The sequence below is a fragment of the Lissotriton helveticus genome, chromosome 4_1 (assembly GCF_964261635.1).
Source record: "Lissotriton helveticus chromosome 4_1, aLisHel1.1, whole genome shotgun sequence".
Classification (NCBI taxonomy): Eukaryota; Metazoa; Chordata; class Amphibia; order Caudata; family Salamandridae; genus Lissotriton; species Lissotriton helveticus.
In genome coordinates, this window is record NC_136063.1 from 887,304,440 (window position 1) to 887,322,254 (window position 17,815).

General features: G+C 48.3%; 1 protein-coding gene across 1 annotated transcript in view; it reads left to right on the forward strand.

The window, feature by feature from the left end:
* Positions 1 to 17,815, forward strand: part of FBXO15 (F-box protein 15) — a 395,164-nt gene that overhangs the window by 290,112 nt on the left and 87,237 nt on the right. Inside the window, exon 8 of the mRNA XM_078687513.1 lies at positions 12,906 to 12,988. Within this exon, the coding sequence (XP_078543639.1) occupies positions 12,906 to 12,988 (83 nt within the window). The remainder of the gene's footprint in view (positions 1 to 12,905; positions 12,989 to 17,815) is intronic.

A 17,815-nucleotide genomic window follows, 5' to 3' on the forward strand; every position in this document is an offset into this window, starting at 1 on the left:
TCAAAACCCTCCTAGTCCGTGCTTTCAGGCCCATGTGACGCCAGTGGGGGGCAGGGTTCGCTATCACCTCCTCACTGGGGCACTGTCACGTCAGACAGGTGGGTGCTGCAGATTGTCCGAAGGGGCTACTCCCTCCCCTTCGAGGCGACCCCTCCAGCCAAGCCACCGCAAAACCACCGTGTATCGGGGGATCATTTGCGACTTTTGCAGGAGGAAGTTACGGCCCTCTTGGCCAAGGGGGCCATCGAGCGCGTTCCTGGGCCAGAAGTAGGGTGTGGTTGCTACTCACACTACTTTCTGGTACCCAAGAAGGGCAAGGGGGGCCTACGCCCTATCTTGGACCTCAGGAATGTCAACGGCTTCCTCCGGAAGGAGAAGTTCAAAATGCTGACACTGGCTCAGGTTCTAGCTGCCCTGGACCCAGGAGACTGGATGGTAGCGTTGGACTTGCAGGACGCTTCTTACAACATCCCCGTCCTGCCGGCCCACCGGCGCTATCTGCGGTTCACGGTTGGCCACGAGCACTTTCAGTATACCATGCTCCCCTTCGGCCTTACCAGCGCCACACGGGTGTTCACAAAGGTGATCGCGGTGGTCGCAGCTCATCTGCGCAAGTTAGGGGTTTCAGTCTTCCCCTACCTCGACGACTGGTTGTTGAAGGTGGACTCGCCCCAGACAGTCGTCAGCCACCTCCAGACTACGGCAGATCTCCTGCACCAGCTGGGGTTCTCCATCAATGTGCTAAAGTCACACCTGTGCCCCTGTCAGAAGCTCCTCTTCATCGGAGCGGTTCTCGACTCGGCGCGGTTTCGGGTTTATCCACCCGAACAGCGGGTCCGGGATATTCGGGCTCTGATTCCCATCTTTCAGCCGCTATCCCGGGTTTCGGTCAGGTTAACGCTGCGGCTTCTGGGGCTGATGGCCTCCTGCATCCTACTGGTGCATCACGCCAGGTGAGGCAACCTGTCCGACCACGTCCTGATCTCGGAGGGCACTGCGAGACAGCTGCAGTGGTGTCTCACGGACCGCGATTGGGTCAGCGGCAGATCCCTCTCCCTTCCCCAACCGGAGCACGTAGTTGTGACGGACGCGTCCCTCCAGTGCTGGGGAGGCCACATGGGAGAGGCGGAGATCAGAGGCCTCTGGTCTCCGGCAGAGGCCCGGCTCCACATCAACCTGTTGGAGTTGCGGGCGATTCGTCTAGCACTGAAGGCATTCCTCCCCTCTGTCCGGGGGAGTGTAGTGCAGGTGTTCACGGACAACACCACCCCCATGTGGTACTGCAACAAACAGGGCGGGGTGGGGTCGTGGACCCTTTGCCAGGAGGCTCTGCGCCTCTGGCAATGCCTGGAACGCCAGTGTGTGACCCTGGTGGCTCAACACCTAGCAGGTTCCCTGAACGCCAGGGCGGACGAGCTCAGCCGTCGGTGCATGATGGATCACGAATGGCGTCTGAACTCGGAAGTGGCGCAAGGCCTCTTTCAGCAATGGGGAGAGCCTTGGTTAGATCTATTCGCCACCGAAGAGAACGCGCAATGTCATCTGTTCTGCGCGTTGGAATTTCCAAGGCGGCACTCGCTCGGAGACGCTTTTCGTCGCGAGTGGAGTTGCGGTCTATTGTACACCTTTCCGCCTATACCACTTCTGCCCAGAGTGCTGAAGAAGATCAAGCGCGACCGGGCCCAAGTCATCCTTGTGGCTCCGGACTGGGCACGAAGGTACTGGTATCCAGAGCTACTCAGTATGTCAGTCGATCCCCCGGTTCTTCTGCCTCTTCGGGAGGACCGTCTGTCGCAGCAGCAGGGGACGGTCCTCCACCCGAACCTGTCCAGTCTTCACCTCCATGCTTGGAGATTGAGCGGCGACAGTTGAGGCCATTTTACTTGCCTCCTGAAGTCTGTAATGTCATTCTGGCAGCCAGGCGTCCCTCCACAAAAACGGTATACGCCTGCAGGTGGAACAGATTTGTGGCATGGTGCACAGCAAAGGCTGTGGATCCTCTTGCTGCCCCTCTCTCTGAGGTTCTTCTCTTACTTCTTACTCTTGCCCAGCAGGGCTCTGCTCTGGGCACTGTCAAGGGCTACCTTTCTTCCCTTTCAGCCTTTCTGAGGCTGCCTGATCAACCTTCTTTGTTCAAGTCCCCCATTGTAAATAGATTTCTTAAGGGCATCACACACACGTTCCCTCCTGTTCCGTTTGTGATGCCTCAGTGGGACTTGAACCTTGTTCTTACTTTTCTGATGTGCGCTCCCTTTGAGCCACTTCACAACTGTCCTCTCCATCTTCTTACTCTGAGGACTGCTTTCCTGGTTGCCATCACCTCTGCCAGGAGAGTGAGTGAGCTCCAGGCCCTTTCTTGTACTCCACCTTTCCTTTCTGTCCATCCGGACAAAGTGGTGTTGCGTACTAAGCCATCTTTCCTGCCCAAGGTTGTCACGGCCTTCCACATCGGGCAGTCTATCACCTTGCCAACCTTCTTTCCGCCAACGCATCCCTCTAAAGAGGAAGAGTGGCTCCACCGTCTGGACCCAAAACGTGCGCTCTCATTCTATTTGGATCGCACACGCCAGTTCCGGGTGGATGACCAACTCTTTGTTGGTTACGTGGGCGCTAAGAGGGGAAAGCAGTGCACAAGAGGACCATCTCCCGGTGGATCATCTTGTGTATCCAGGCATGTTACTCCTTGGCTAGAAAGGAGCCCCCTGTTGGATTGCGGGCTCATTCCACCCGAGCCACGGCGACTACAACTGCCCTGGACCGGGGAGTGCCCTTACAAGACATCTGCCAGGCAGCTACGTGGGCATCGCTGCACACGTTTGCAAGACACTACTGCCTGGACAGCCAAGTCCGGAGGGATGGCTTCTTTGGCCGTTCTGTCCTCCAGGACTTTCTGGTGTGATTATTGGTTCGCAGACCCACCACCGGGGTTGGTATTGCTGGGGTATCTATTCTAAGGTAAGGAATCTAATACTAACGTGTCTCTTTCAGATGCACAAGTTACTACTTGTGTAACAATATATCTGTAAGAGACATTAGTTAGTATTAGATTCCTTACCGACCCACCCATCCTCCCCGTTCTGCGAACCGATATCTGCGGAATTTTTCATTGCCAAGGTTGAGCGCATATACGACTCTATGAGCGCTCCCACGACAGTAAATCAACATCAATCGGGACCAATTGTCGAGAACGAATTCCCGTTTCCAAAGGCAGTGGTAACAAACTGGCAACCGTTCGATGACATCTCGTTTTCCTCTTGCCTGAACAGCGTTAGATCTAGCTCACCGCGAGATCCGGTACCTGCAAAGATCTTAAAGTTGCTGGATCTCGAATCTCGGCGAGTTCTTATGAGACTCTTGAATGTCTCCTTACGTGAGTCTCACGTGCTACAGGATTGGAAGCATGCAATGGTTGTCCCACTCCTAAAAAAGTCTGGAGCTGATATGTCCAACCTTGCCAATTTTAGACCTATATCCTTGTTGCCTGTTTTATCTAAAGTGCTGGAGAGGCATGTGAACATTCAGCTCACCGATCTTGTAGGAAATCAGGGCTTTCTACACCCGTCCCAGTCCGGCTTTCGTGCGCACCATTCCACCGAGACTGCGCTACTCGGGGTAACGGAGAGGTTACGGCACGGTATCGACCGCGGGAAAACTTTTGCCCTTATCCTTTTGGATTTGAGTGCAGCGTTCGATACCGTGTCCCATTCCATCTTACTGAACTCTCTCCGGTCCCTGGGAGTAGATGGTCCTGCACTGGCCTGGATTGCCTCCTTTTTAAGTGAGCGCACCTTCCAGGTTTTTTCCACGAAAGCCGCATCTGCTATCTGTCCCTCGGCGTATGGTGTCCCTCAGGGGTCCACTCTCAGCCCTTTATTATTTAATATTTACATCAAACCCCTAGCCTCCATCGCGGAGGACGCTGGGCTGACCATTTTTTCATACGCCGACGACACGCAGATTGTTCTCTCCCTCTCCAGCACTGAAGGCAAAAATGTGTCCAGTCTGAAAATTGGATTGTCACGGGTGGCTGAGTGGATGCAGAGGCATCTCCTCAAGCTAAACGGTGACAAGACCGAGATTGTCATCCTGGGGAAACACAAAGATCTTTGGGGCCCGCAACACTGGCCTTGTGCCATGGGTCCCCTTCCTCAACCGGTCTCTGTGGTTCGCTATCTAGGATTCCTCATAGATGACAAGCTCTCTATGAGGCAACAGGCTACCAAGGTGGCTGCCATCTGTTTTACCACCTTGAGATGGCTCCAGAAAATTCTCTGGATGTTGCCACATGCCACCAGGAGAACCATTGTCCAGGCGTTAGTAACATCTCGCCTGGACTATGGTAACGCCCTTTACCTTGGTGCCGATGCTGCGACTATAAATAAATTGCAGGTAGTACAGAACTCATCGGCCAGACTTTTATGTAATATCCCGAGGAGATCTTCGGCCACCCAGGCTCTTCACGATTTACATTGGCTTAGGATCCCGAGCCGCATCAAATTCAAAGCCCTATGCTACCTTTTTAAAATCAAGCAGGGCTCAGCCCCACTGTACCTTCAGAGTCTCGTTCAAGCCTACAGGCCCAGCCGCACATTAAGATCTTCGGCTAACTGTGACCTTGTCATTCCTAGATTCAAACTTGTGAAGATGGGGGGGAAGATCTTTCTCCCATCTAGGCCCCAAATCCTGGAATGCGTTACCTATCGCTCTAAAAACTGAGACTAACTTGTTCTGTTTCCGAAAAAAATTGAAAACTTTACTTTTCCATTAGATTTACTGCCTCTCTAGCTGTCAATAACTGCTGCTGTGATGTCCACTCTTTTCTGTTTTAGTCTAGCCCTTGCGCCGGGAAACCCACTGCGGGTAGCTGTCGCGCATTATAAGTTTTAAATAAATACAAATAAATAGGGTTAGGGTTATCCCCTTCAGGGCCCTAGTTTCAATGGCACCAGTGTTGGTTTTTAACATGGCTCAGCGCTTCTGGCGCGGAAAAGCTGTGTCTAAGAACCTACGTCAGCACGCGGAGGCGGCGTCTAAGTACTCCGACGACGTCATCACGGCGCCCACGACGCCGACGACGGACGCGGAGCCGCAGACGACGCCTACCGACGCGCAAGGGTACTGCTACGCAAAAGATTTCCGGATCCAGTCTGACGCCTAGGGATATTCTAAGGTAAGGAATCTAATACTAACTAATGTCTCTCTCAGATATATCGTTACACAAGTAGTAACTTGTGCTTTAGTGCCACTAGTTGATTTCCAAGCATCGTAAATAAGCAACAACAGCCGCCATTGTAAACGCCGGCGCGCGGGCCACGAGGGCGTGAACTGCGCTGATCGCGGGCCCCTTACGCTCGGTCCTCAGACGCGATAACACTGCCAGTAAATTTCATTTACACTAGGACGCAGTCCTCAAACGCGATAACACTGTCCCAGTAAAAGTCATTTACACTAGGACCGATGCCTCCCTGCGTCCCCGCCAAGCAACCTGCCCAAATCGCGCCGTACCGGGATTTTCCTGTTGCATCATGCTACTTGTTTCCCAAGCGGTCGGAGCAGAAGGGAGGCTCTTACCTACTGTGCACCGCACGTGTAGATGCATGAGACAAAAGCTGCAGCCACGTTTCCCTGGTCACAGAGGTACCTCCCAGCCTTCCCATGGAAGTGTGAAAGCAGAGCACGCTGTAAGGCAAGGCTCCGGGGTCTTACCTGCAGCGTTGAGCCGTAGGAGCGAGGAGGTCAGCAGCAGTCCGAGGAGGAGAGCCCCCAGGAGACCCCCGAGGCCCGGCTCCTGCCTGCACGTCAGCCACGAACAAATGATCAAAACATGCCGTCCCCAAAAAAAAAAACATCCGCCCACTGCCGCATGACGTTTTAAAAGGGGCGGAGAGGGAAAAAATCGCCCACGAATCGCCTCGGACAATGACTGACAGATCTCTTTTCCAATGGCTAGCCTCCATTTATGGAGCTAGCCAATGGAAAAGAGAGGCCGGACTAAGCCACATACTATCTAACATAAGATTTCGCCTGCGCGAACGCTGCTGCGCAGTGGGCGCCAGGCGAAACCTAAAAAGGAGTTAAAAACAACCTATCTGGATTAAAAATATTAGAAAAGTGTTCGGTCCATTCGGTACAGTTCACATAAGACGTCAGCTCGGGAACACAATTAACCTTTAAAAAAGGGCTATTAACAGTTTCCCAAAAGAGTTTGCTGTTATTAGTGTCAGCTGCCATACTTAACTTATCCCAAGCGTCTGATCTCAACTCTTTTTTATGTGCCAACAAAGCTTGTTTATAAACAATTCGAAGCACATGAACAAGCAATTGGTTACGAGGCTTGGTCCCCAGTGCCAATTTCAGTTCATGTAATGCCTGGGTACATTTAGAATCAAACCACCTCGTACCTGCCTGTTTCTGCCCTTTGGTGTTTCTTGTTAATACATTCGTAATTACATTATTTATATCAGAGACGGTCGTCAGTAAAGTCTCAGGGATGACCTCTTCGCTAAGGCAATAATCAATAGCTTCCCTACATCTAGTGACCACTTCTGTTTGAATCTTTGGTGGGTCTACTCCATCCCACTTAATTCTCATCCTGTTGGGCCTAACAGGGAGAATATCCAAAAGTCGGTCCACAGTGTTAGATAATTTATTGCCCCAATCTAATAGTACTATAGAAATACTGTTGTGGTCGCTAACCACCTGTTCTGATATCCAAAGGTCTGAATAGAAACTGTTATTCGAAATTAAAATATGGTCTATATTACTGTTCCCATTCCTCCCAGTAAAAGTCTGACATTTAATATGGCCCTTCTTCATGGAACAGTCTAACAAATTGAGGTCAAACTTTGTCATAAGTGTATTTAGAGTCATGCCATAACTACAGTGTGGAAAATGTAGCATATCATCGTCAGTCCCGATGGTAGTAATATGGGCCTTCATAAATCCACATGAGTTGGTCAGTATCGCTCGGCAAACTCGAATATTAAAATCACCAGCCCACAAAATAACTACAAGTTTGCTAGAGAGTTTCAATACCCTGTCTATCTCCTTTTCTAATGGGTCTAGTGGTGCTTCCCTATCCTTATTGAAATTATTATTATAATGACTGATTAAAAACAAATCCTTGCCCTTTGGGAACGCTAGTCTCAGAATCTGGCTATAATTGCCAATAGCTGAATAACTGGTAATTTTACACCCGGTTAATTTGGTGGATATAAGCAACAATAATCCACCCGTAGCTCTTCCTGTTGAGGAGGGTACAGCATTCAAACAATGTAATGTGTAACCTTCCACTACAACCACCTCTGTACTCCAAGTTTCTTGTAAACAGATAATGTCACTACCATGAGTGATAAAATCCTGCCAAAAGGGCGTATCCAATTTTTTTCTCAAGCCTGCGATATTCCAAGTTGTTAGTGTATACCCTTCCTGCGTTATAATTTCTATTCCCTGATTATCATTTAAATTTAAGTTGGTGGGCACACCTTTATTCGCTAAGAACTCGATAGGTTTTATTATAGTTGGGTTGCCAATCTCACTATTACCAGCTGTAGCGGGGTGGTGGGGACCGATACTACCAAAGACTGGCGGCCAGCTGCCATTGATAATCCCTCTCTTTCATCGCTTCAGGACACCTGGGAAACGGAGTCCGAAGCGTGGTGGAGTCAGTTACAAGCACCCAGAGAGAACTGTACCTTTAAGGACGACACGGAAGACAGCGAAAGTACTCCCCCTTGTGACGCGCTGTCGTGCCGAACGAGCCCATTGGAGGAGCGGTACACGCCCCCGAGTGACGAGTCGTCCGTGGGAGTGAACAAAAAGCAGGAAGTAAGGAAGGCGGCGTGTCTCGACACCTGGAGGAAGAGAGGAGAGCGAAGGGAGGCTGCGGAGGACGGAGACGGTTCAAGCGAGGACATTGCGGAGGAGTGGAGAGCGGGAGTAGCTGGGCCTGAAGGCCAACGTTCCCAAGCACCGCCCAGCCACACCCACGGAGGAGTGTGGCTCACACAGGTGCGTGACCGTGTAACGGGTTCGCTGGGGCGGCGTGGCAACGCCGTGTGAATAGTGTAATTAACGACCCGACCTTCCGACCCTGTCTCTCCCGAACCCCCCCGTTTCCTATGATCCTCACCACGTTTCCTTCACCTACCCCCACACATGCTGGAATATAGAGCACCAAAGTCACTGGTGTCCGCACTTCCCGAGGGCCCCTAGGGTATAATAGACCATAGAACAAAGCGCTAAAGCCTTTCTCTCTCTCCCGCATGTGGCGCTGGAACCCGGCCCGAGAGAGAAGCCTAGAAACCCCAGAGGAGGAGAGAAGACGGACCAGCCCTCGTAGATTCCGCGCCCTCGCTGACACCTTGGACCCTGCCACGTTAGCCCGGGAAAGACAGACTCAAAGAAAGAAAAAAACGTTTATAAAAATAAAACCACACTTACCCAGCTCTGTAGTCCGAGTCCCTCCTTCTGAACCGCCACACCAGCATTCTTACACCCTATATTAGAGTCTATATTTAGGGATTGAATGTTACTTGTTTCATTTCCCTTTATAAGCGGTCCATCTATTACCATCTGTCCTAGCTCGTATATGGAGGATACCCCTTCTGGGTTTTTATGTCAGTCATTATCCTCCATCCTAGTCAAGCATTGGAATCTATAGTATAATGGAATAGAGAATCGCATTGGGCGAGCTACTGGTAGGATAGGCAACCGGTAATATTGGGATGAAAGGTCATATGATCTAGGGCTAAGTTTTTTGTTAATAGATGTTTGTAGAAATACCCCAATGGCAATAATGTTGTATTAAAATCCCAACATGAAGGTGGGGGATCACTAAGTAAAGTTTTGTGTGCCCAGTATGGTGACCTAAAATTGATTATCACACAGTCCCCATCAAATATTTTTGGTGCAGGGCCTATCCATCCCACCCTTTGGGTAAGTATTATTTGTTCTGCACCTGATATTGGGTAACCACAATTTTTTGTTAGCCAGTAAAGGGTTTTCTTTTTGAGGGTTTCGTGTGTTTCCAATTGTCCTTCCCGCAGTTTGGGTAAGTTACATAGGACTGTGACATATGCACCACATTCTGTTGGTAAATTTATTACTGGTGGTATGTCATTGTCCTTGGTGTCATTGCCCTTGATGTTTTCCAGGGGACATGAGCCCTTCGTCTGTTCAGTTGTAAGTTCAGTTGTAATCCCCCCTCGTTTCCCATTTCCTGCCAGTAAAATTACCCTTTTCTTCTTTGGTAATTCCTTTTGTTTTCCCTGTATTACACCTTCGCTATGGCTACAAGTCCTATCCGTGATATTTGATTGATTATGTGGGGCTGTTTGGTCTACTTGTTTATTTCCAACAACAGAACCCAGCCGAGTGTGTTGGTTCTGACTAATCCTTTGCCTTCACAGCCTCCTTAATTTTTTGTTGGGCGGTTTTAGACACGACCCTATTTGAAGTAGATGCACGTGGAGACGCACATGTCTTAGCACAGGATGTCTCAGTCAAATGGGTCATTTTCGTTATCTGTTCCTCTATTGAGCCTACCCTAGTTTCAATATTAGAAATCTTCAAACAGATGGGCCCTAATAAAGTAGAAAACAAAGTCTCCATTCTTCCCCAAAATCCGGCTTCCCCAACCTCAATCTTTCCCACACTGGGCTGAGCATCAGCGACGTTAGACTGGCCCTCTCCCTTATCCCCTTTTTGTTCTAATGAATTAGGTGCCGCTTTCCGATATATACGGCTACCTTTCCCCCTATATTTATTTGCAGGCTGCTCTTTCGTAGTATAGTTCTGTTTACTTTTAGCTTTTTGCCATCTAGTTCTTGCTAGGGGGCTTTCAGTAATTGCCCTGTCTGTTGATACAAGATCAATAGTTAAAGGGGCATCAGGTCCCTCTAATTCTGCTGAGTCATTAATTAGAAGTGGAGGCTCTTCACTTATATGTGGCAACTGCATAGTAGGAGTTAGTGAAAGCCTGCTAGCAAAAGGGGAAAGTTCAGAGGGCACAATTTGCTGTATTGGAATAAGCTCATGGCTCTCGGCCCCAGGAAGCCCTGCATACGAAGCCATGAGCATTGAGTCAAAAGAATTGGCCAAAGCTGTAGATATATTTACAGGTTGTATGGGTGGGGCATACTTAAGGGGAGTGAGAGACATCTCTCTGTGTTCTCTATTGCTGTAGCGACTACCCCTATAGTCTTCTGTAACATCTTGTCTTTGGCAGTCAAGCTTGGAAGAGGGGTAGTTGTAACTATTTTCTATCTGGTGTTCGGACAGCGCTGTACAGGGGTGTTTTTACCCATATTTCTAGGTACGAATATAAACACAAGAAATAAAATACAAGTAGTACCAAATGCAATTAATCGCTATGAACCAAAAAGCAAATATCCAAACAGAAAAAGCACTTTTAGTTCGATTTCCAAAACCAAAAGAATGACCACAGATTTATATCTCCTGGCAGTCGATAAACTACACTAACGTCCTTCCAAGAGGGGTGGCCCAGCCCAGCCTCGGACAGCCCCGGACGGCCACAGACTGCCCGCCCTTTGCCCGGGCTTAGCCCGGCGCCGCCAGCGCGCGTCCCGCGACGCTTCCTTCTGCACTTAAGTGCCTCTGGGCGCGGGCTGGGAGTCGGCGGCTTCCTGCCGCTGGGGCAGCTGGGACCTGTAGTCCCCCCCCCTCTCTGCGGCCGCGGATGTCAGCTGGCTTGCGGCAGCGGGGGGAGACCGGTCCTGGGGGCGGGAGCGGGAGCTGAAATCAGGGCGGCGAGATGGTCCCAAACAATATTTCCCCAAAAGGAGTGAGCAGGACTGAAGCAAACTACACAGGTAGGGTCCCAAACACGAAGAAAAAGTCAAGCAGCAGCTTTGGAACACTTTGAGGTCATTCTTATCACAGCACCACAGTGTCGGAGGAAGGAGTACCTTTTTTAACCTATTAATCGAATCAGAACAGACATGTAAAACCACACAGCCCTTTTTTGTAATCAAGATCTGCACGCAGACAAAAGCAATATTAGGGTTTTGCAGCATCGCACATGTAAACGAGCAAAACTTGCGTCAAGAGATAGACATAAGGACTTAAACTTGCCATGATTAGTTTTAACACAAATGTTCTGAAGAGAAAAGCATTTTCAGATGATGATGAAATACTGAGAGGATTAAGCTCTTAAGAACGCACAAACATTAAACTGCGGCAATAGTTTAATTTCAGCTGAAAAAGTTGAGAGAGGATGTGCATAATGGAGAGGGATAGCGAAGATGTTTCCTGCTTATTGGTCCACGTCCAAATCAAGATACTCAAAAATATGTTGACAAAAGTAACTTGCTAGACTGGGACAAGTGAAACGATGCATGTAACAGGTACAATCCTCGTGGGAGGTTACCAAAGACCAAAAGGAGTAACTAATAAGTATATTCAGCAAACAAATGCAGGCATTCATGAAGGCCAGTAAAAGAAGGCAATTAAAAAAACAGGCAGTGCTTTAAGACCATATCTAGATACACGATGTCTCGAAGAGAGACCGCATGCGCTGCCCAGGATAGACTTAAAAGGGGGATCCTCAGGCCTACTCTTTAGTACACCCCTGGACCTGTGGATACTACAGACCGACACCCTGCTGTTTGAGGCCTGCCCTGCTGGCTGAGAAAGAAGACTGGACCTGCTACCTTCATCCTAGGCTGAGTGACTTCAAGTGTCAGCTGATTTAACCTTCTGTTCTGAGCTACAGGGACATAACAAGCACCAGAAGCCTCCCTGCATATGCCCAGCTAAACTGCAGCCTGGACCTGCAACTGCCTGAGCCCTGCTCGTCTGCAAGAGTGAGTTCCCTGATCCTCAGTAGGCGCCTCCTAAAGGCTTGGACCCTTGGCCGGCATCAGAGTGCACTTCTGTGACTCAAAAAGGAGAAATCCTGAAGTTTTGGGTTCTCCTTGCGACCACAAGCGGGCCGTTCATGCCATGTTCTTGCGGCCCACGTCAACTACCAACATAAAGCTCCTATGAACCAGACTCTTTGCGCTACAGTGACCGCCAGCAATGACTGGCAGCGCAAGTTCTGCACTCAACAGCTTGCGGTAACAGCGAGTGCGAATCTCCAGCAACGACCGTCCTCAATGCCGGACAGGATCTTCGCGGTACCTCAACGACTGTCCGTGATGCTCAGCCTACTCTTCGTGCTACAGCGACAAACATCCATGCCGCTGTCCCTGCTCCTTGCAGCCACCTCCATCGTGAATGGAAATCTTCATGCTGGACTTTAAAAGGTAACCTTTTCAGCTGGAATAACCTTGGCCTTGCATACAGCCTGTGCACAATCACAGTTGGACTTGGCTAGTGACTTTCACCTGGTATCACACACAACCAGATAACCACCAGTGTTGCTTTGTGTTTTTAGGCGTTCTACTGAGCTGAAATTTTGAAATTGGATTTCTCTGGTTCTACTGATGGATTTTTGTCTTTTTGATACCAATTTATAAAATTATACTCTATTGTTTTCAATTGGTGTGGTATATTTCTTGTGGTACGTTTTCTCTCTATTGCTGCTGCATACATTCTTTACACATTGCCTCTAAGTTCAGCCTGGCAATTTAATTACTTTTTGTGGTTCACCCTGACTACGATTGTGGCTGATGTCAGAGTAAGGTTTCACTCCCCCTTCAACCAGCAACCCAATTTCTCACAGTTTTTCAATCCTGTCTGCTGTTGTGCATTTTGTTCATGCCAGGTCGTCTACTGTGAGACCTGGAAAATTTTTGTAATCTGAAGTTTATTTTGGTTATTGCAATTAGACATACATATTTGCTTTTTGTTATCAAGATCTCATACTAACAACAACATTTACATTGGTAGAAAATGTATTGCTGGTCAACTTTTTCTTTTGTTTTTTTTTCTTTTGGCAGAGTGGATCAGAAATAGCGTTTGTCATGGCTTCTCTCCATTATCACAATCTTCTTCAAAGAAGCACTATGGGCTCATTCAGTGTGTAAGCACTCCATGTTTTCTAATTCTTAAGAACTTCATTTTATTTGTTTGTAAACGCTTTATTTCATTTTTATATTCAAAGCATATTTGTTTTTTAGTGCATGTATCCTTTATTCAAAGTGCTTCAGACCCACAAACAAAACACAATATACACCAACAGAAGTCTCTAAAAAGCAAAGTAATTTGTTTAAGAATGAGCTGAAACTTATGTAAGTGATAACTGGAAAGTCAGTGACTTTTTCAGTGAACGCTATCTTGAAACCTTAGCCTGCCTTTACCCAATTCGATGCTGAGCTCATGTGACCACAAGCAAACCACAGCACTGCAAAACGAGTGCTCATCAGGAACCAAATTCAGCATCCTCACCATTTGTAAGGTACTTGGAGAGGTTGGAGCTGCCTTCTCTAAGCTGCCCCACAAGAAAAACTATCTATGCAGGAGCAGCAAAAATAAGAAAAAGTTTGCTGCATGCTTCACCATTAATTCAGTATTTAGGGGAGCCCCTGCCACCATAAAAGCAGATCCTGACAATTTTCGAAGAAGGACACTGAAGCTGAAGACTGAAGAAGCGCAACTGACTTGCCCCAGCCCTGCCGGCCTGTCTGCTGTTCCCTGGCTAACCTGCGCCAAAGATATCTCATCCTACAGCTGTCATGCTTCCAAAGCCTGGGAGGACGGCCAGCCTTCAATAAAGACTCAAGAAGTCCAGTGAAGCAGCAGAACTGCTCCCCTGCATCCTGCAGGCACACAAAGAGGAACCGTGAGGACTCCTGAACTGCCGAACCCAGACCCCATGTCAAAGTGGGACAACGGTGTTAGCGTGGTTCCCAAGCCCTTAAGAGACTGAGTCCACTTTGGGTTCACCCCTTGTGAACTCCCAGACTTTGACTACACCCTCTGTCTGCAGGCCCCCTCAACCATGAGGTATACCGCATGAAGAAGCCAGACACCACAAAGACCCTCTGCACCCGGCCACCCCGGCCCAAGGAGAAGAGGGCAACCAGTGTCCCATGTTCCCTAGCATCGCAAGATTTGAGCCCTTTGTGTGATTCAACCCAACTGGCCTTTCAGTCAAAATATGCAGCCTCTTTGCACGAATACCGCTCCCCATTGACTAACATTCGGCCCGATGCTGTATCACCCTATTGCACCTTGCCGCCCTAGTGCCGCTGGAGGGGACCTGCTGGTGCTGCCTTGCACCTTGCCCAATACTCACCTTAAGTCCCAGAGATTGGTCTTGTAAGTCGCTGTCCTATACCTGAATGTTGTACTTATTTTTCCTCTTATAGGGTAACATTGTAGCTTCTGAAAAATGCACTGTTGACGTTTTAAAATGCAAAGTATTTCTCCTGCAAAACATATTTACCTTATTATATTGTTTCTGTTGTCTAAGCATATATAAAGATACATGCTATTTTTATACATTGGTGTGCATCTCCTAATTGAGTTGTGTGCATCCTTTATTGACTATTGTTTGTATTTGCAGATGTCTAACATTCCTCTCGGATAAGCCTAAGGCTGCTAAACCGTACTACACCTTAGAAGTGCACCTTGGGATTGATAGAGCAAGCCCCTGTTCACTCATAAGGGAACCCCTGTAATCTTTGCACGATACACTTCAGTTTGGTATATTATATAAAGAGCCAGGTTACTATATTAGTGGAGCAGTGGTGGGATAAAAGACTTGACATCTGCTGTACCTCTTGGTTAATAAGTGATTTGAGTATGGAATCCAAAATGTAATTAGTTATAAGGAGTTTTTCTGCTTTTGATTTTTTTTTTTTCTGCATTCTTTAAAACCTAGATGTAAGGGCCTTGTGTTAAGTCCCACAGTAAAACTGTTTAGAAGTTAGAAAGTATATTAGTAGCTAGGCACAAAAGTTTATTTTAGAATTGTTGTCAGTTTCTAAAAAAGGTTCCAGACTTAGTAACAATGTCTACCTCAGGGGGTCTGGTTCAGTAGCTCGACCTTACCTCTTATCTGCATCTTTTGATGCAACAGCTAAGTACCCTCTGTAAAACTTAATGAAGTCGAAACAGACTCAAATCCTACCAAGGCAAAGCTCAAGGAGCTCTTGGCAGAGTATGAGAAAGACCATCCAGAGGATGACACTTTTCCACCGAGGGTCAGGATGGAGACAGTGGACAGGAGGAGAGCTTAGAGCTTTCCCCTCCTGGGGAGAGAAGACCTCCCAGAGGAGGATCTTGCTCTCGAAAGACTAGCCAAGTTGGCGGCTTTAGATGCCAAAGCCTGGCTACAGAGAAAGAAAGAAAGCTGAGATGGGCTTAGGACCCATCTCTTGTGGCAGTAAAATAAAAAAAGAAGCTTTTGGCCCTAAGATTCGTAAAGGATTGTCCCTAAATACACAGAGGGTGATGTTATCACCAAATGGTTTACAGCATTTTAGAGGTCTTGTAAAATGAGTCAACTCTCCCAAAAGTATTGGGACCCTCTTCTCTGGTAACTTGTCTCAAGAAAGTATAGGGATAGGTCGCTGACACTGAATGAGGCAGGTGATGAGCCTTATGACCTCATGAAGGATAACCTTATTTAGGGGTTTGGACTCCCCACTGAGGAGTGCAGGATCCGGTTACACGGAGGCTCTGAAGAACCACTAAGTCAGATGTTCTTAGATACTCTCCAAACCCTGAGTCAGTCCTGAGTAGATTTAGTAGACTTTTCAGTGAAAGCACTAGGTGGCTGGTTAAAAGGTAACAATGGGTGGAGCCCGAGCCAATACACAGTCTAAGTGTGGGTACTAGGATAAAAACTGGGATCCCGAAAAGACTAGGTGCATGATTGCAAAGCCAATGGGCACCGAATTGCAAACCTTAGCTGTCCCAACAAAAAGAATCCCCATAGTGCACCTGTAGTAACTGCAGTGGTAAGTCTCCCGATGGGATCCTAGGTTAGCCCTGACCATATCAGAGAGTTCACTGAACTAACTTTAGTCTCAGAGGGTAGTGTGGATATAGCTGCCCTGGCTGTCTGGCCCATTAATATGGAAAAATACAGACAACCGCCTCATAGAAAAGGGATCAAATTGGAAGCACTGAGAGATACAGGTGCAAGTGTCACTATGGTGACTGAGAAACTGATATCCTCAGAATAGTATCTGACTGGTGAGATCTTCACCGTTGTCAGTGCTGACAACCAAACTAAGGTCCATCCCATGGCAATTTTGTCCTTAGAATGGAGAGGAGTTACTGACCAAAAGAAGGTGGTGGTATACTCTGCAATTCCTGTAGCCTGTGTACTAGGAAATGATCTGGAGTCCTCAGCATGGGCTGAGGTCGAAAGAAAGACCCATGCAGCTATGCTGGGTATACCTGAAGGGGTGTGTGTGAAAACCCGATCACAATGCAAAGCCGGGGGTAAAAAAGAGGAATTGGAACCTGAAATGATGGCCTAATCCTCGAAGAGAAAAGGCAGGAAGACTGGGAAACCATCTTCAAACCAGCCACAAGCTCCTTTCCTCTCTTCTCAGGGAGAAGGTCTGTCAAACCCGTAGGAAACTGAACTCCAGGAGCTTAGGCCTTTCACAGCTCCTGGGCTCTCGGAGACACTCTAGGGAACAGCTGTGCCAGAGACAGAGGACCTGTCCCATTCTTGAAAGCCTGACACATCAAGCTGTTGATAAGAAAAAGGGAGATGTGAGTGGCTCCCACAGAACCTATTGGAGTGAGGGACTCATTTATACTGAGGCCAGTGACCCCAAACCTGGTGCCACTAGGAGAGTGGTAGTGCCTCAGAGGTATAGGGTTTCTGCTCACTTTGGCTCTTGACATCCCCTTAGCTGGGCATCCTTGCCAGGCCAAAACTTGGAGTAGGTTAGTTACCCACTTCTACCGGCCAGTTATGTCGCAGATGGTGAAGGAGTTTTGTAACTCCTGTGCCACCTGCCAAGCCTGTGGCAAAATTGGTAGCTACCCAAAGGCCCCTTAATTTCACTTCCTGTGGTTGGGGTTCCTTTGAAAGGGTAGAGGTTGACGTGTTGGCCCCCTAGATCCTCCAGCAGCTTCAGGGAACTGATCTATACTGGTGGTAGTGGATCACGCCACCAGGCACACTGAAGCAATTCCCCTTAGGACTACTACTGTTCCTTCAGTGGCTAGGGCCCTCATTGGTATCTTTACCAGAGTTGGTTTTCCTAAGGAGGGGGTGTCATGAAGGCTGTACCTCTGTCTGTCTGTCTACCTGAAAGCTTTGTGGCATGAATGTGGGGTGGCATACATATTTACTGCTCCCTATCACACACAAACCAATGGTTTAGTTGAGGGATTCAACATAATCATGGATGGTATGATTGATGAACTCCCTGAAAAACTCACAAGGAGATGGGATGTCTTACGTCCATGCCTGCTTTACGTCTACAGAGAAGTACTGCAGAAGTGAGTAGAGTTTTCCCCCTTTGAACTTCTGTTTGGTCATCCTGTAAGGGGACGTTGTTTCTAGTGAAGGAAGGCTGGGAGAGACCTATAAAAGAGCCTACGCAAGACCTAGTGGACTATGTACTTGGCCTTATTCCAGGATGGCTGAATATGTGGAAAACTTACTCTTAAACCTTGAGGCCGGTCAATAGCTCTAGAAGCTCTGATATGCCCAAAAGGCTGCACTGGTGGAGTACCAACCAGGGCAGAAAGTGTGGGTTTTGGAACCTGTGGCTCCTATGGCCCTTCAGGACAAATGGAGTAGACCTACCCTGTCTTAGAAAGAAAAGGAGAGGTCACATATCTGATTGACTTTGGCTCTTGCAGGAACCCCTGGAGGGTTGTCCATGTAAACCGCCTTACACCCTTTCATGTCAGGGCTGAGGTGGCCATGCTG